A 19447-nucleotide genomic window follows, 5' to 3' on the forward strand; every position below is an offset into this window, starting at 1 on the left:
TCAAACATAGACTTCGTTAGCGGAAAGGCTAATCAACTTTGACCTTTGGGTAAAAAGGCTATGTCCCATCACACCCCTCCATACTGCACTACTGTACTCACTATTATGTTGCAATGTGCCATCGTTGTGGTGCGAGTGCGGCATAATCTTTTCAAAGGTGTCATATAATTGGAGCACTATGTGTAGAGCTCAACGTTCACGCCATGAAGACATCCGACAAGGCCATGCTCTCAAAGATGTCATCATTACAAGCTGGCAGAAGAATTAAGATACACATCGGACTCGCTCACTACAATTTTATTGCTCCTTCACCCCCCCTGGATTTTCCCACTTAGCTGCCATCTTTTATACCCTAAATTTGATTAGTCCTTATCACGGATTACTTGAAGCTGAAAAACACAAATCTGTTGACTGCTAGTTTTTAGGGCTGATGCAGGCCATTCTGCTGCATAAAAAGTTAATTAGAAAATGTCCCAAGTTAGAAACCATGTAGAACCTCCCAGCTAACCACCTGGATGCTGAATAAAAAAACGCCAGGATTTGTCCGGAGGGATGCTGTGAATGAGCTCTACGGAAGCCCCTCATCGCCTGAATGATACCAGGACCTGGCACCCACCTCTGGCACCACCAGAGCCTTCTTCTCATATAGTGCAATATGATTCTTCTAGGATCCTTGCTGGTCCCCGATAGCTCCTGAGGGGGTCTTGTGTGGACAATCGACTAATAGTCAATATTTCGCATGGCGGCGATAGTGCTGGCTAATCTCCTGGGCAGTCCTTTGGCAGTCGGCCTGAACTCTTCCGCTTTGGTCTTCAGCAGGGTTAACATCTGTTGTAGAGTCCGCGACGCCTGAAGACCCAGAGCATCCATCACATTCATCAAGTAATCTAACAAAGTGGAGAAACAAAATTTACATCCTGAAGGCACCTTTTTTTCTTCTTTGCACATTTTACTCTGCAGAGATTAAAATGAGTGATTTGTAAGCAGATTCAGGTAGTAATGGGGCTGCATGTCAAGAGCAAGGCACGGTACAGGAAAAGCAGGTTTTTGTAGATTGGTATTGTGGTACATTGTGTCCCTGTTGCAGTGTCATGCTGATTGGGACAGCAGTACATCAGTAGAGGTGTGTCCCTATTGTGAACAGCAGGATCATGCAGGGTGGGCCTGAGGGGTTCCAGGTGCTACATGAGCTTGGATGAGCTTGAGTGCTGTAGACCACAACAGAGATACTTTAGCACAGATGTGTCTGAGGGCCAGTAGAGTTTGATGCAGTTTAGCAACTGTATTTTTGCTGAGCAGTGTATACATGTAACCCTCAACACTTGACTAGCAGGAGTGTTGAATGTGAGCACGGCATGGACAAAGTTGTGTCTCGCTACTGAAGGTGGAATCGAAAGGGAAAGTGTGTTGCAGGTCAGAATGAAGGAGCATTCATGGAGTTGTGTGCTGGTCTCAAGACTGAAGGAGCAAGAGTTACTCCATGTCAGGAATGTAGTGTACAGCTAGAGGTTGGCATTAGACTCCCTCTACTGTGAGGTGCAAACATATGGATCTGAGAGCCTGGTTATCGCTGGGGGACTAGAGCTGAAGAAGCATGATTAAATCTACCAATAAACACACAATGGCAGTAACTGATAAGATGGTGGAAGGAAGTAAAGGGTAGATGGAGAGGATTGCAGAAAGTGTATTTGATGATAGGACAGGAATTAAAGTTCTGTATAAGAAAATTTGAAAATTGGGTGTCCTTGTATACAGTAATCATAAAATAAACTTGTTTAAAGAGATCAGGCTCAATTACCTATATCTGTGGCCAGCTGTTTGGTGGCATGTGGCGTAAGCTCAGGGATATGCAAGATAACTTCACAGTATGTCTGCATGGTGGCTCGTGCAATGGACCCCAGCCAGTAATCTGCCATGTTGTCCAGTTCGGGGAGCTCGTCACCTGAGGAATTCAGAAAAAACATTTCATTCTGGGTTAGAAGTTCAACAACCCAAACTTTATGCACCATTGAGCCAAGAAGGCATCCCTTAGATTAAGTGTAGGGCCTGTTCCCTCAGGGCAGACACTCCCTAACATACTAAGCACCCTTCAGACATTCTGATGGGCTTCATCCTATCCTCAAGCAGGCCCAAGCCTGAACTGGAAATAGTGTAAAACAGAACTGCACCAACTCTCACGGTAACTGATGCAACAAGTCAAAACCTGGGTGCACTGGCACTGCTGCGCTGGGCCTTCAGTGTATAAAGAATGGTGCCACAGTTGGACTGGGAACCCAAGCAGCACTGGCATGTTTTGTCAGACCAGCCCCCATATATTGCATAGCACAGGATACGAAATCTTTGTTGGGGCTCTTCAATGATTCCCTCATTATCACCCTCAAAGAGAGCTGCTCTTTCACATGTATTTCATTTGTTTTATAGCACCTCTCATGCCAGTGTAGGGTGTCAGAGCACTTTACATCACACACATATAAAGACAATTAATAATATGTGTATAAATCATTAAATAGAAAATACATAAGTAGAAGCAGACTACAAAGTGCAATATGTATATGTCATACATCCTGGTAAGTATATTGGTAAGAGTGCTTGGTCTGTATTTGCACAAAATCTGAATTCAAAACGTACCTCAGTGGTTAGGGTTGGCTTTACTACTAAGAATGTATTTCTACCCAAACAAACGCTTTTTAGCAACATTATGATACTGAAAGACTGGGAAAAAACATAACTTTCTAACCTGTTAAACCCTCTACACTATCTTAGATTAGTCAAAACTCTTACTAGACAAAACTTGAATCACTCTCAGGCAGGAAGATTATTCACCAGAGATATACTGACAATTTAATTGTTGCCTGGAAAATGATGACTATACAAGGAACTCAGCAGCGCGGGCTTTTAAACCCAGAATATATTTCAAAACACAGGGAGGTTGGAAACGAAAGCGAGTGCTGAGTGGATTATGCTGTTGATTTTGTTTCTAGGGGCCGATTTTGCAGCACTGCTGCAAAACTGACCCCCGAGTAAGACCCCCCAAACCACTCCTTCAACCACTCAGCAAAACCGGCCGTTCACACTTCGAGCCTCCCGGGCAAACCGCTGATGCACAGTACGGCCTTAAATGGTACTATAAGCTGGGAATGTTAGTTCTGTGGTTAAGTAGGTGTTTATATTTAGTTATTTTCTAAAGTGATCATCTACCAAAGATATTGTGGCACTGCCTTACCAACAACCTGCAAATCCAAACTACACTACAAAATAACCGGGCCTTGCGCAATGGCTCAAGAATGGTCCAATAACACTTAGAGGTATGTATTTCCAATGGAAGCATATTCCAAATCCTGGCAGTCAGTACTCAAAAGGCACGACCACCACAGTGACCAATCCAAACAAATGGCTGAGAGGGACCTTGATGAGCAGACCATAGGTTTCGAATAGCAAGTAGTGTAGAAACTGAATATACCATCAAACAACAGTATATCTATAGCATTATGTACAAGTCACAACACTTTAAACTGAATGCACAGGTTGATAGAGAGCCAGTTGAGAGTAGCCAGGTGTCATGATTCCGTGAGCCGTACCGCTACCCGAGGAGAAACGGGTTAGCGGTCTAGATCTTCAGAGACGGAAGCGGAAGGCTGAAAAACTCACTTCCGGGCGGACGCGCTTAACAGCCGGGAACTCCGGCTGCCCAGCGCTTTGGATTCTCGCCAACGCCGCAGAAGGAGAGACGCCGCTCCAGACCACTCCGACAAGCCACAGACGAGGAGACGCTGTCTCGTACTCCTGCCCGCACAGGTACTGTTCACAGCATAGGTGCACAGAGGCCACCCGGACGACTGTCTCTGCCGTCTCGCACCAGTGGTGCGCCCGTTACTCCGTGTCCATTTCCCCAGCCACTGCACACCGGCGTGTGTCGGTGGATTGAGCAGCTCACTCTTTATGTTATTATTTGCGCAGGAGCGCTGGTTAGATGATTTTGGTTTGCATCCCTAACTGGCCGGATTAGAACCCCGTGCAGGCGTAGCAAGCTTGTGGGCCGTTGGGGGATTTCCTTTTCCCTCTCCTTGCAACGACGCACAGGAGTGTGTGGGATAGCTGCATAGGGAGGCCGTCTTATTATTTGAGCAGGAGCGCTGGTTTTGTCTTATTTGATTTTGGTTCACACTAACTGCAGTGCTTCACGTTCACCAGTCCGGAGACCCACTAACAGTTCTGGGACTGGGAACTAGAAACTTTCCATGGAGGTTGCCACGCGACGTCGCAGAAGGTAATCCCGTGGTCAGTGGGCTGGTACGACAGAGTGGGTGTACGGAGGAATTGCAGTAAGTAATCGTGTCCCCTTCTTTCCCCACACAGCTCGGTGTCCACGACGCCTTCAGACTCGCTCCTATCTGACTTCTACCCCTGATACCCCCTTGTCCTAGTCAGTACTCACCCCCTGCTAGGGTGAGGTGGGAAACAGAGGTGGTGGTTCTTGTCGTCTCTACAGGATCACCCCTCAAGCGGAAGGTAAGACTTGGGGGACTCTGACACCAGGATAGACAATGTATTTGGCACCGCCTGTCAGCACTTGCAACTACCCAAGCAGACCAGTTCTGCAATCGTTGCAAACCCGGTAATCAACTATGGGGCAATCTGAATGAACACCATTGCAAAAAAAGACTATCCTGAAAAAAGACAAGGGTGTGGCAGCAAAGGGAGAATGAGTTGGAAGATAGAGCTCTAAAAACCAGTCTTCACTTCGGCCCAATATGGGGAGCAAGCAATACGTGTCACCCAGAAGTTCCTAACCACACATGATGGAGAATGTCGGACCAAAACTCAGACAACCTATTTTTCTTATAATTATGGACCAGGATCTCTCTTTTGCAAAACATTTTGTTGCATCCACTCAGAAATGACAAGAAGATATTGCCTTAGACAGCTGGCTGTGGGGAAATCAATCTGCACAAGCATTTTCTTGTAATTGAAATAGATAAAGAATTTTATGGCAAGGATTTTAATAATTTGAAATAACAGGCAAACATACTGGATAGAATTCGATCATGGCACAGCCATTCAATAACTTCAAGGCAAGATCAAAAATGCAGAGGTAAAAGGAACAGGAACCTGTTGAGTCCATTCAGGTAAAATAGGACATAACCAAATCCAGAGCAGTCCATTCACGCCGACATCAAACAAATGGCTAATTAGAACGGTCTGGTCAATAGTGCAGAAAGCGTCCAACATATCCAACAGGATTATTAGCTGAGACATTATCTTAGCATTGCCTTGACGTCACTATGGTGTTATATGTGGTGCTTTTTATGAGATTATAAATACTAATTTCCAAAGCATCAGCTTTAAACACAGTTGCAGCCTAGAAACTTCATATGGTGTCTGTAATTTTAAGGTATCTTATATGGCACAAATATCTATCTCAGAAGGAGCAGGATGGAAAAATGAAAGTAAGCAGGAGGCAGAAATGAACAGCAAGTGAAAGTGTTGGACTATTTTACAATTACCCCTTCAGAACTGCCTCGAGAAACTCGGACCATTTTTCTAAAGGCAAATGCTACTTACCAGTATGCATCTGTTCTTGGCATGTAGAGCTGCAGATCTACACACTGTGCATAGATCGCCATCTGGTGTTGGGCCCGGATGTTTGCAGTTGTTTTTCCTCTTGGAAAGTCTTTGGAAGTCACGAGTTATGTGACTCCTCCCTTGGATCGTATTGCGCATGGGCTTCGGCTCCATCCTCAGATAGTTTTTCGCCAGCAGGGAAATGATGGAGCGTAGTAATAAACAGTGAAGATGCCCATGTGTGTTGTATCTAAATAAGATAAACTGGAACAGATAAAGGTAGCCGGGGAGGCGGGTGGGCGTGTGTAGATCTGCAGCTCTACATGCCAAGAACAGATACATACTGGTAAGTAGCATTTGCCGTTCGAGGCATATGAGCTGCTGATTACACACTGTGCATAGATTATATAGCAGTACCCATCCTTAGCGGCGACCACCAGTATCTGTTGCAGTGGTTTGAAACAATGTTTTGAGTACAGCCTGGCCCATACTAGCTTGTTGCTTAGTTTGCACATCTACACAATAGTGTTTAGTGAAGGTGTGCGGTGTTGACCATGTAGCTGCTTTGCAGATATCATCTAAGGGGATGTTCCCTAAGAATGCCATGGAAGCCCCTATCTTACGTGTAGAGTGGGCTTTAGGGGGAACAGATAGCGTTCGTTTTGCCTTGTGGTAGCAAATCTGAATGCATTTGACAATCCACCTAGCTATCCCAGATTTGGAGATGGTGTTGCCTTTATGTGGTGGTGAGAAGGGAACAAACAGTTGTTTTGTCTTACGAAAGGGTTGTGTTCTCTCGATGTTGTTGTAGAGTAAGGCTCGTTTGACATCTAATGTGTGGAGAGCTCTTTCTGCAACGGTTTGTGGTTGCGAGAAGAATACGGGTAGTTCCACAGATTGGTTTAGGTGAAAAGGAGAAATGACTTTAGGGAGGAATTTCGGATTAGTACGGAGAACCACTTTGTTATGGTGCATTTGCAGAAAAGGTTCTTGAATGGTGAGTGCTTGTATCTCGCTGACCCTTCTGAGAGAAGTGATGGCTACAAGAAAATCAGTTTTCCATGTTAGGAATTGAAGGTCACATTTCTGCAGAGGTTCAAAGGAGGCCCCATTAGTCTGGTGAGAACGATGTTTAGGTTCCACACCGGTGAGGGTGGCACTCTTGGGGAAATTATTCTTTTGAGATCTACCATGAAGGCATTTATGGCAGGTACTCTAAAGAGAGATAGATGTTGCCTGTTTTGTAGATAAGCTGCTATGGCTGTAAGGTACAGTCTAATAGACGTGTAGGCTAGATTGCATCTTTGCAGGTGTAGTAAATAGCCTATGATGTGTTGAATGGACACATGTAGGGGATTGAAGTTATTGTTGTGACAATAGATCACAAAACGTTTCCACTTGGCTGCGTAGCAAGCTCTAGTGGTAGGTCGTCTAGCTTCTTTAATGACGTTCATACAATCAGGGGGAAGATTTAGGTAACCGAATTCTAAGATTTCAGGAGCCAGATCGCAAGGTTGAGCTGAGCTGGGTCCGGGTGCCTGATCTCTCCATGGTTCTGGGTTAAGAGGCGTGGAGAGAGGTGTAATTTTTGGTGCGGTACTACAGATAGTTCCAGCAGTGTGGTGTACCACGGTTGTCTGGCCCAAGTTGGAGCTACTAGGATGAGAGTGAGGGAGTGATGCTGTAGTTTGCGCACCACTAGTGGAATGAGTGGGAGAGGTGGAAAGGCGTACGCAAATCTGCCTGACCAGTTCATCCATATCGCATTGCCTTTGGACGATGGGTGTGGATGCCTGGCGGCGAAGTTTGGGCATTTGGCGTTTTCGTGGGTGGCGAAGAGGTCTATCTGTGGATGCCCCCACATTTGAAAGTAGGGGTGAAGAACTCATGGATGGAGTTCCCACTCGTGGATCTGTTGTGTTTGTCTGCTCAGCTGATGGGCCATAGTGTTTTAGACTCCTGGGACATGTTGGGCTAGGAGAAAGATGTTTTTCTGGTATGGCTTATCTCCATATGCTCTGTGCTAGCTGAGAGAGCTGCAGAGAGTGTGTGCCCCCTTGTTTTTGTATATAGTACATGGCTGTCATGTTGTCTGTGCGGACTAGGACGGCCTTGCCTGAGACATGTGTTTGAAAGGCCTTTAGGGCTAAGAATATGGCTAACAACTCCAGATGGTTGATGTGGAGTAACTCTTGTTGAGGTGTCCACTTGCCCTGCATGGTGTAATGTAGTAGGTGAGCTTCCCAGCCGGAGAGCGATGCGTCCACTGTCAGTACTATCTGAGGAATCGGGTCCAGGAAAGGTCACCCTTTGGAAAGGTTTTTGGTGGTCCACCACTGCAGAGAGCAATGGGCACGACCGTCTACCAACACCAGATCTGTCAATTGACCCTGGGCCTGGTTCCATTGGCGTGCTAAGCACTCTTGGGGAGGACACATCTGGAGTCTTGCATGAGGTACTATGAGTATGCAAGAGGCCATCATTCCTATAAGTTGCATGAACACACAAGCTGGAAGAGAGTGTTCTGGTTGAAATTTGGCACGTAGAGCCTGAAAGCTTGCTATCCTGGCAGGACTGGGATAGGCTAGTGTTTTTGAGGTGTCTATGGTGGCACCGAGGTATTGTTTTACATTGGACGGTTGCAGATGGGACTTTGCATGGTTTATTGTGAAGCCCAGTTCGTGAAGTAGTTGGATAGTGGCGTGAGTGTGTTGTACGCACTGGTTGTATGAGCTGGCTTTTATGAGCCAGTCGTCTAGGTATGGGAAGACGTGGATGTGTTGTCTTCGCAGGTGTGCTGCCACTACCGCTAGGCACTTGGTAAACACCCTTGGTGCTGTGGTGACTCCGAATGCGAGCACTTTGAACTGATAGTGTTGACCGTCCACTACAAATCTGAGAAACATCCTGTGCACCTTGTGAACAGGAATGTGGAAATAGGCGTCCTTGAGGTCTAGGGTGGCAAGGAAGTCGTTTTGGGAGAGCAGGGGAAGTACCTGCTGGAGAGTGACCATGTGGAAATGGTCTGAGTGTATATAGTGATTTAGGGATCTGAGGTCCAGGATGGGCCTTAGAGTGTCGTACCTTTTTGGTATGAGAAAATATAGGGAGTAAACTCCCATATTTTGTTGGTGGGTAGGAACTAGTTCTATCGCACTCTTCTGTAGGAGGGAGATTACATCCTGCTTTAGAAGTGACAAATGTTCCTGTGACATTGGGCGTTGTTTGGGTGGAATGTTTGGGGGGGTAGATGTTAGTTCGAGGCAGAAGCCTGACCGAATTATTTGCATTACCCATTTGTTTGAGGTGATGGTAGTCCAGACAGGAAGGAAATTGTGGAGTCTGCCCCTGACTGGAGTGGGATGGTCTGGGGGGAGTGGAGTGAAGTCATTGGGTAGGGGTGGAGGCAGAACGGGAGGTGTTTGTCTTGCCTCTGCCTTTATTATTGTTGCCCCTGTAGCCGCCTCTTTGGTAACCCCTTGTGAAGGTGGATTGGGTAGGGGCTTTATAGGTAGTATAAGTAGTGTCAGAGGAGTAGCCTCTGGAGGTGCTTCAAAAGGAAGAGCGGCAAAAGGAGCGCCTGGGAGGGTGCGATTGTAAGGCTCCCATAGACTTCGACGTATTTGTGTCTTTCTTCATTTTTTCTAGGGCCTCATCAACTTTTGGGCCGAACAGATGTTCCTGGTCAAAGGAGTGGTTGAGAATGGAAGCTTGCACCTCTGGCTTTAAGCCTGAAATTCGTAGCCAGTCATGCCGACGGAGGAGGACGCTGGTGTTAATTGCCCTAGAGAGGCGGTGTCAGCTGCATCTAGGGCACAGCGAATGGAGGTGTTGGTGATCGTTTTACCCTCCTGGATTAGCTCATTGGCTCTATTTTTGTATTTGTCAGGGAGGTGTTGCATTATGGCTTCTAGTTCATCATAATGTGCCCTGTCGTATCTTGACAAAAGCGCTTGTGTGTTTGCGATGTGCCATATGTTGGTAGCCTGGGATGCAGTGCGCTTGCCGGATGCGCCCAAGAATTTGGACTCCTTATCAGGTGGTGGTGCTTCGCCTGATGCCTGGGAGTTTGCACGCTTTCTTGCAGTGGACACTACTAGGGAGTCTAGTGGTACTGGCCCTCTGATGTAGGTGGGGTCTGTAGGGGCGGCCTTATATTTCTTGTCGATGCGAGGGTTGATGACCCTGGCCCTGACCGGGTCTTTAAAGACCTCCGGCGCGTGCTTGATAACGCCTTTGAGCATGGGCAGGATGGAAGTGGCCCTGTGTGTTGTGTCGAAGGTATCTAGGAGGAAGTCCTCCTCCACGGGGTCAGTATGGAGATCCACACCGTGGTAGTGTGCAGCCCTCTGGAGTAGTTGATTAAACCCCATTGTGTCTTCCGGAGGGGATGGTCTCGAAGGGTAGAGATCATCCTGCGGGACATTAGGGATGTCTGGAATATTATAGTCGTCCCATGGGTCTGGGGAGCCTGTAGGAGTGGGGTGCCCTGTGGGTTGGTCATGGGGCTCGTCCCCTGTGTCATCATAGACATCTTCATCATCATCATCCGGAGAGGGTTTAGGAGAATGATGAGGTGGTGGAGGAGAAGGAGGAGGTGGAGGAGGGGGTGAAGGTATTCTCAAAGGGGAGGTAGCAAAGTCTTTCCTCTTTGGAGGTGGAGCTGGGGCAGGCTTGTCCAGCGGTCTCTTTTTGATGCTGAGCATCAAATGTCCAGTCTTAGGGTCCTTGCCAGTGTTTTTTGTAATGGATCAGGCCTAAACAGTTCTTCAGTGAGTGGCCGATCCGTCGGCGCCGAAAGCTTCGGGCCGTAGGTCATTTAGTCTTGGAGTCTGCATCAGTTTGTTGTTTTGAACTGTGCGGTTTAGGAATGGCTGGTTGTTTACTCGGCTCCGAGATGACTTTCGGCTTTGAGGTGTGGGTGTCGATGGCTTTGTGGTTTTTGCTTGGCTCTGGGGATGGTGTCGGTACCGAGGACCTTGTGCTTGTTTTCGGTGCCGAGTGCTTCCGTGTGGAGCTCGGTGCCGAGGAGGAGGCCATTTTCTTTTTCGGCGCCGGTGCGGAGGAGTGTTTCTCGGCACCGACGGTAGGCCGGCTCGAGCCCGAGCTGCCGGAAGGCTTGATAGGCTTCTGCACAAGGCCCGAAGGCGAGGTGTGGGAAGCGATGTCCTTGGTCGTGCCTAGGCCCGAGGGCGAAGGCGTGACCGAAGCCTTTTTGGGTGCCGTGGAGGGGGTGGGGTGGGGGTGGATGTTGGTACTCACAACCCTCTGTGCCGGAGTGATGTCCGCGGCATCCGAGTCGTCGGCCTCGGAGGCGCTGACGAGGCCCTCTTCGGTGTTCTGTCTTTCTGGAGCGTCAACGCCTTCTCCGAAGAGGTCGTCTGGGATCGCTGTCGATGAGTGTACCATGGTTCTTCTCGCCCTTCGGTCTCGAATGGTTTTCTTGGACCGGAAGGAATTGCACGCCGGACAGTCTCGAGCCTCGTGTTCAGGGGAGAGGCAGAGGTTGCATACCTCATGGAGATCGGTGTGGGGAAATTTGGACCCACATCGAGGACACTTTTTGAATGGAGTCCTTTCCATCAGCCAGGACCGCAGCTTGGGTAGGCCCAAAGGCCCTTGTCGACGACCAGAATCGAAGACTTGGAACGATGAGAGTCGTATCGAGTGTGAAGATCGCGATCGAAAACAATACCGCGAAAGGGGGGGAAGGATTGCGTGCCTATAGAAGAACTGGAAACTGTTCGGAACCTGAGCACGAAGATCACATCCGAGCCCGATGGCGGAAAAAAACTATCTGAGGATGGAGCCGAAGCCCATGCGCAATACGATCCAAGGGAGGAGTCACATACCTCGTGACTTCCAAAGACTTTCCAAGAGGAAAAACAACTGCAAACATCCGGTCCCAACACCAGATGTCGATCTATGCACAGTGTGTAATCTGCAGCTCATATGCCTCGAACAGTTATTTTTTTCTAAAGTGTAGTACAAAAATGCACGATAGGTCCCACTTATTCCAAGCTTTTCTCAGTTGGAGACCTCCGCAGAACACCCATGGGGGATTCTGGGACACTAGCTCAGTGCAATTCAGGTCAACTATTTAAGCTCCACCACTCTCAAAATCCACCAGCCACCACATACATTGCCTGACAGACGTCATTTTGCTGCACTGGTGTGCATGCCTGATGTATGTGTTAATACTGCACTCCACAGGCGAATGACCCTGATCATCAAGGCAAGTTTACAGAGTGTCGAACACACATCAACTAATTGAGGAGGAAGTTGGATGTAACTACTGGAAACACCTCAGCAAAGTTAGTTAATACTCTAATAGATGGATTTTCTGCCACAAAGTGCTCTTTTTCAAAGACTCTTAAAGCATTACAATTAGTTTGAGGCAGGTCATAGTACACAAATCCATCCAGGAACAGTGCTGCCCATCAGAACAGGCCTCCATCTGCTCTTCGACGTTGGTTCCAAGCTAGTATTTCTTGGCAAATGTACGAATGGAAGAGCAAGAAGCAGCTCGCCAACTGATGAGAGGCAAAGTTCCCCACTTATAATGTGATGGGGCCTACTGGTCCTATTTTCTCAGATACCTTCATGAACCTTCAGGTTCGCTAACACTCGAAGATCTATCCATGTTTAAATGTTCTTTTTGTACTGAAAGTGCACAGACCTCTTTACTCCCTGGCACTCTCAGTACTCACTTGAAAATTACTCTTCAGTAGTCAGAGTTTAATACTTTCATAAAAACACTTGAGCAGTACCTTTGCACGCTGGTAGGTGGCGCCGATCGGCTTAGCATCGGCCACGTGGAATATGACATGCATGGTGCCTATTTAAATCTCACCCAGCAGAGATCAGTTTCTTTAAGTGACTCTTTAGCCCCAGAAGTGGGAAGCCACTTCATAAGACTGACTGACCAATGTGTGGAAACTAAGGGCCTACAGGGTTTCTTTTAGGTAGGAAGACCAGTTTGCAAAAACAGGGTGGTTCTGTGGCAGCTAAAGACAGTGTCTACCAGATAAAGCGTTAATGAAGGCAAGTAACTTGTTCATCAAAAGAGACTTATAGCCGCAGATTCCTCACCTTAGGAGAGATACCATTGCAATACCTGCCCACAGGTGGGTCTGGAAACTGGTTCAGAACAAAAAGTCCTCTAGGACCAAATGGGCAAAGATACCCATATCGCAGTCTGACAGATGTCCAGGACAGGAACTCTGCAAGCTAACGCAGTGGTTGCAGCTTTGGCACCTGACTAATGAGCCTGCTAGCCCACAGGGGTGTCACTTTTTGGCCACTGCATAGCAGAGCTTAATACAGAGTACAATTCATCTGGAGATATACTGTTTCAGCTCTGTTGTCTCCGTCTTCGCTCCAGTGAACTCAACAAAGAGCTGATCGGCCACCCGGTGTTCTTTGGTGCAATTGATGTAGAATGACAACGCTCTTTTTGGGTCCAAGCAGTGGATTTTCTCCTTCTGCTTGGAGGAGTGAGGCAAAGCTCAGAAGGTTGGCAGCGTGATGCTTTGGCTGACATAGCAAGGTGTCACCACTTTTGGCAGAACAGGGGCACGAGTGTGGAGAACCAGTTTGGTCTGTGAAGAAGTTGGTGTAAGGAAGGTAAAAAAGCAACTGCAGCTCGTTGACTCCACAAGCCGATGCGATGGCCACCAAAAAGATTGTTCTGATCGTCAGTAGGCTTAGCTTGGGATGGAAGGCTGAACACATTAAGAAGGTTAAAACCAAATTAAGGTCCCATTGGGATGAAAGGTTTGGGGGAAACATTTGTTGTCACAACAGGTGACCTGAACAGGGAGGGTTGATCTGGCAACCACAAAAAATCTGAGATGGCCCAAAGATACCCCTTAACTGGGCCCAGAGCAAGGCCTTGAAGGGCTAAAGACAAAACCAACAGTAAACCTTCGGACAGGGTACATAAAGAGGGTCAAAATGCTTGTCAGTGCACCAAGCCACAAACTTGTCCCATCCGCAGGTTTATACAGTCTTTATGGAGGGACTCCTGGCTACCAAGATGACCTCACAAACTTCGGGAAGAAGATTTAAGACTCAACTGCCGCCGCTCAATCTCCATGCATGAAGGCAGAGCGTGCACAGATCTGCGTGCAGAACTCTGCCCTGTTGCTGCAATTGGACTTCCTCCTAAAGAGGTTGGGACACTATGCTCTCCCTGCCCAATCTGGAGCCCAAAGGATGACTAAGGCCCAGTCCATCTTCATCTTCAGAACTCAGAGCAGGAGTGTTAGCGGCAGGAAGGTGTACAAGAGCCCTGAGTCTCAATCGAGATGAAACGAGTCCCTGAGCGAGAGTTAGCGCTATCTTGGAAACTCCAACACAAAGAAGCTGGCGAGTTCTCAGCAGTGGCAAATAGATCTAATAATCAATGTTTTCCCCAGTCGCGGAGGAGACCTTGCCCCACCTACTAATGTAGACGACATTCGTAATCTGAAAGGCATCTTCGGCCAATATCATCGGCTCTGATTTTCAGAGACCCTGCGCATGATGAAGGAACAGGAAAATGTCTTCATGTTCCTGCCAGAGACTCCCCTTATCCTACCCCCACTGGCACTACAGATCCCAATGCAGAGCTGCATATGTCAGGGCACATGTTGTACCAGTAGGATGCAGAACGTCATAATACCCAGCAGTCTCAGAGTCAGTCTCAAAATCCAGGATAGAGTCTAAAACATCGGAATCATTGCCTTAATATCCTGGACTCGAAGCTCCAAAGGATAGGTGCTTAATTGTGCTATGTCCAGAACTTCAATACAAGAGAGCATGTAAGAGACAGTCAGGTGTAACTTCTGCACACTGAGAACTCCAGCAAATACAGGAGGTTCGCCGTAATCTGGAGGTGGACGACGACCGCCTGGGGTGAGCCTTCCTTCAAAAGCCAGGCGTCAAGGTAGGGGAAGACTGGAAGCCCTGACCTCCACAGATGAGCTACAACCCTCACCATCACTATTGCGAACACCTACTGGGCGCAGTTAAGACCAATAGAGAGCACAGCCAACTGAAAGTGCTCGTGCCCCACAGAGAAATGTCTAAGGACCAGCTGGACAGGTTTATGGAAATATATGTGTCCTGCAAGTCCAAAGCTACCATCCAGTCTCCAGGCAGACAGAACTTGAGCCAATGTGAATATTTTGAATTCATCCTTTCTCAGTAAATAGTTGAGAGGAATATGCCTCCTTACAATGCATGCTTTTCCCCCCGCAGGCAATTACAATGCGGTCGTTGCAACGAACGTGTTGTAACAACACATATCATTACCCCCGCAAGTCGTAACAACGACTTGCTCTAGGGGGGGCGCTGGATGTTGGAATAGTATAATTTACTATTCCAACTCCAGTATGTGCAACAGTATGGAAGGTGTTGGATTTAAAATCCAACACCTTCTGACCCTCCGCAAGTCGTTGTTCCGACTTGCGGAGTAATGGTATGCGTTGTTACAACGTGGTCGTTGTTCCAACCACATTGTAATTGCCTGCGGGGAAAAGGATTTGTGGTAAACAATGTTTACCAGTTGAGAGGGCACATGTCTAGTATAGGATGCATACCTTAGTCTTTCATTGGTACAAAATAATAGTGGGAATAGCAACCACAACCTACTACTGATGTCTGCACCCTCTTGATGGCTCCTTTGGCCAAAATAGCCTATACTTCAAGAAGCAGTAGGGAGAGGTAGTCCTCCGTTAACTGATCTGAGGACGGTGGAATGGGTGGCGGGGTTTCTGTTAATGGAAGGTTGTAACGCTGTGCAACTATTTGGAGCACCCATTTGTGCAGTTATGGACTGGCAGTGGGGCAGAACCTGCCACCAACCGGTTGCTTGTGATGTTGCAAGGGCATATTAAAGAAGGTTGGATGCTGCAGCTGCTTTGCGGGGGTGGTGACTGGGCAGATGTCCTTCTTTGGGTTCCACAATGCTTGTGTGAGCTGTGTCCGCAAAAGGACTGGGGAGCCTGCTGGCCGCAAAATGGACACAGCTGGTAGCCCTATCAAAGCCACGGAAGGAGTTAAGGAAGAATGGTGCTGGTGAGATTCCCAAAGGCTGGGCAGTGGCCCGACTGGCCTTGAAGCGAGTCCCACTGAAGAGCATGTCCATAAGGGATGTCTAGACATCTCAGAGAAGTCAGAAGTCCTCTGCCAGGCGTGGCGGTGGAGCGCAATCGATTACGTTATCACTCTACCCAGTGAGTCAGTTGTGTCCAGTCAGCAGCGTACTGTGAACTTTGCTGCATTGCTGCCATCGCATGAACCTGGATCAGGATGGCTCTAGCCTCCTCCAAGACCATGGACAGCACGTTCGTGACACAGCCCCACACTATATGGGTATACTGGTCCAAGAGGCACGCAGTGTTTACTGACCGGAGTGCAAAGCTGGTGGAAGAGAAAAATCCTCTTCCAAAAAACAATGAGCCTCTTGGATTCCCTATCCAGTTGTGTGGTAGAGAATGCACCAGGGTTAACCTTGGATGTAGAGACATGCATGACTAGGTTCTCAGGGATGGGGTGCTGCATAAGAAAAGCTGGATACCCAGGAGCAGGGTGATGATGGCGGGTCATCTTCCTGTGCAGAGCTTGGCCCAGGCCCCAAGCAGGACATCAGTGAGGGCTTCATTAACAGGGAGAAGAGGTTATGTGGGGCTACTCCAGGTTAAAGCACTTTTTTGACAACATTGGTCTTGACCTGCACCGAAAGGTCCAGGATGGATACAGTTATGGCTTATTTGATTTTATGGCAGGAGGATAGATATATTCATCCTTCAGCAATATTGCCAAAGAAGCCAGTACAAAATCACCAAGATATGCTGAGAGGTCCGAGCTCTTCTGAGCAAGGAGGCAGTAGCAGCCGCCTCTTAATCCCAAATTGAAAAGGAAATGTATTCCTCTTACTTTCGGGTTTGAAAAAAAGGACCCTATAGACTTCAGATCCATCCTCGACCTAAAAGATAGCAAACAAAATGATAAAGAGAAAGACATTCCGTGTACTGGATTTACTTCAAATTTATCCCCAGCTTCATCAGTGGTACTAGATGTGTGTGATAGATCTTCAAGACATATACTGCCACCTGCGGTGGAAATTCCAATAGATCATAGTGAATATCATTTATTGTCAGAACAAAGTTCTTGGGCTCTGCCTAAAGTCAGCTCTAGGACCTTTTCCAACTATATTGCAGTTGGAATGGTCCTAGGATGGCTAGAAGGAAAAGGATTTATGTATATCAGACACACACACATACATATATATATACACACACACACACACACACACACACACACACACACACACACACACACACACACACACACACACACACACACACACACACACACACACACACACACACACACACACACACACACACACACACACACACACACACACACACACACACACACACACACACACACACACACACACACACACACACACACACACACACACACACACACACACACACACATATATATATACATACACACATTATCTCTTGTTCAGTGTGCTTTAGGATCACCTTGAAATAAACTATTTGCTTTCTGATACCACAATAAGATACAAGAGGCTGTCCATCTAGAAATGGTTTACTTAGATGCCTGCGTTTTAATAGGGCCATAATTTAAGAGCAGACTGTCTGACAACCTCAACTCCTTAGTTCTAAGTAGTCTCTTAACATCTTTTTAACATCTAAGGTACATATTTTACGAACAGATGGTCTCACGACATCAACTGCTTGGTTTTAAGGAGTCTTTTAACATCCACTGCAAGTAACAATCACAGTCAGATTAAGAAAAACCACCAGCAAACATGCTGATTGAGTAACATAAAAATCAGACACCATCTTAGGCAAGAATGTAAGGTGAGATCCAAATACCATTTTATGTTGATGGTAAACATAACACCTGAATCTTACTCACTCTAGGAGTTGACTTAATAGCTACCAGAAAACCTACTTTCCAAGTTGCGTCCTGTAAAGTAGCTTTATGCATGGGTTTAAAAGAAGACCCCATCAATTTCGACAATACTACATTCAACTCCCAGGGAGTAGATGGTTTTCCTGATGAAGGATAACCTTTTTTCAGACCGTCTAAGGTCTTCTAAAGAATCTTCTGGTCTTCTAAACAATGAGATCTGGAATGAAGACGGTCTATACACTGTACCAATTGCTAAGTGCACTGTTATAGGGCAAAATTAAGACCGGACTTTACCACGTATTGCAGATAACACAATATTGTATCTTCCTGATATGCGACTGGGGCTATCTTCCTCTCCATCCACCCTATAGAGAATCTCTACCATTTGGGAGCATACGACGATCTAATAGACTGACTCCTAGGCACCTTCAAAATCAATATACATTCTGAAGGCAGGATTAAGTATTTATATTGTATGTGTTCAGATGCCAAGCAGTCAAATGAAGAGATATCAAACTGTGGTATAGTATCTTACCCGTTGCACTGGTTAGCAGATCCTGTCTGCATTATAGTTTCATGTGCAGTTTCTCAGTCAGGTGTCACAGGTCTTTGAACCACCAAAGTCTTGGCTATTAAGGGGATATAAAAATCAACCTATCTCTCCCCTTCTTTACTTTGGACAACAGCTTTGGGTTTGAAGCTATTGGAAGAAAAGCATGGAGAATTATTCCAGACCAGTTCATCGAAAATGCTTTCTCCAGGGATCCCGGCTGTGGCAACCTGGATGCAAAGTCTCAGCATTTTGCGGTATCTGTAGTGGCAAAATGACCACCTCAAAAGCTGAAAACATGATTGAGAACTTTGTTATTGATAACCTGCTAATGATCTTCTAACATGTATCTGTTTAGAGCATCTGCCTGATAATTCTGAGCACCTGGCCGGAGTATCGCTCTTAAAATGAGATTTGTGAATACCAATCAGTGCCATATTTTCAGGCTTCCTTGGCCAAGGCTCTCAAACTGGTTCATCCTGGTTTCTTCAGTTGATGCATCATTGTTGAGTTGTCAGAATCAAAACTTTGCCACTTGCTAGTTATAGAAGAAAGGATTAATCGCCAGATGGACCGCTTTGTGTTTCAGCATGTTTATGTGATGGGACGTCTCGTGCCGAGACCATGTATACTGCACCTGCAAGCCCACAAAATAGGCACCTGAGCCTAGGAATGAGGAATCTGTGATGACGTTTTTGAGATTGCTGCATTTTGTCCAGCATCCCACCATGGGAAGCATTGCAATCCTTCCGCAGGCAGCATCAATTTGTCTTCCCAGCTCCCTAAGAGCGGACTTCACAGGTCTTTTAGGCATTACGGCAGCAGTGTCATGTGCAGCCTTGCATGAGGCACTAATGTGATGCAAGAGGCACCTGAGCCTAGGAGAGACAATATTCTACTCATTGGTGGGTTTTATGGAGGGAATTAGATTGCATTTCTTCTGAATCGATAAGAAACACTTTTTACCAGACATGAACCTATGATTGCTTCAGATACTGAATCCTTTGAGTTGGAACTAGCTTGGCTTCTTCCAAGTTCCTTTGAAGACCCGGGTCGGATAACATTTTCACTGCCATTTTATAGTCCTGAAGTACTCTTTTCCGTGAAATGGCCTTCTGAAGTCATACACCAAGATAAGGGTAGACTTAGATTTCATTCGATCTGAGATGAGCTGCTATGCATTTTGTGAACACTTTTGGGACAGACTTAAGTTTGAATGGCAGCACTTTGATTTGCAAATGCTTGTTCTGAACCACAAATCTCGTATTTGCTGTACCTCTGAGTCACTGTGATATGGAAGTATGCCTCCCCGAAATCTAAGGAGCACATTCATTCTCCTCAATTGATGAGAAGGAAGATTTAATGTAATTCCAGCAATCTGAATTTATTGAT

General features: G+C 46.8%; 1 protein-coding gene across 1 annotated transcript in view; it reads right to left on the reverse strand.

Moving 5' to 3' along the window:
• Positions 1–281: 281 nt before the first annotated feature.
• COG7 (component of oligomeric golgi complex 7) overlaps positions 282–19447 on the reverse strand; it is a 338508-nt gene continuing 319342 nt past the window's right edge. Inside the window, exons 17-18 of the mRNA XM_085629498.1 lie at positions 1799–1942; positions 282–887 (exon numbers count right to left, since the gene is read on the reverse strand). Of these exons, the coding sequence (XP_085485624.1) occupies positions 721–887; positions 1799–1942 (311 nt within the window). The 3' untranslated portion in view covers positions 282–720. The remainder of the gene's footprint in view (positions 888–1798; positions 1943–19447) is intronic.

Source organism: Triturus cristatus, chromosome 10 (assembly GCF_964204655.1).
Source record: "Triturus cristatus chromosome 10, aTriCri1.1, whole genome shotgun sequence".
In the NCBI taxonomy this organism is placed as follows: domain Eukaryota; kingdom Metazoa; phylum Chordata; class Amphibia; order Caudata; family Salamandridae; genus Triturus; species Triturus cristatus.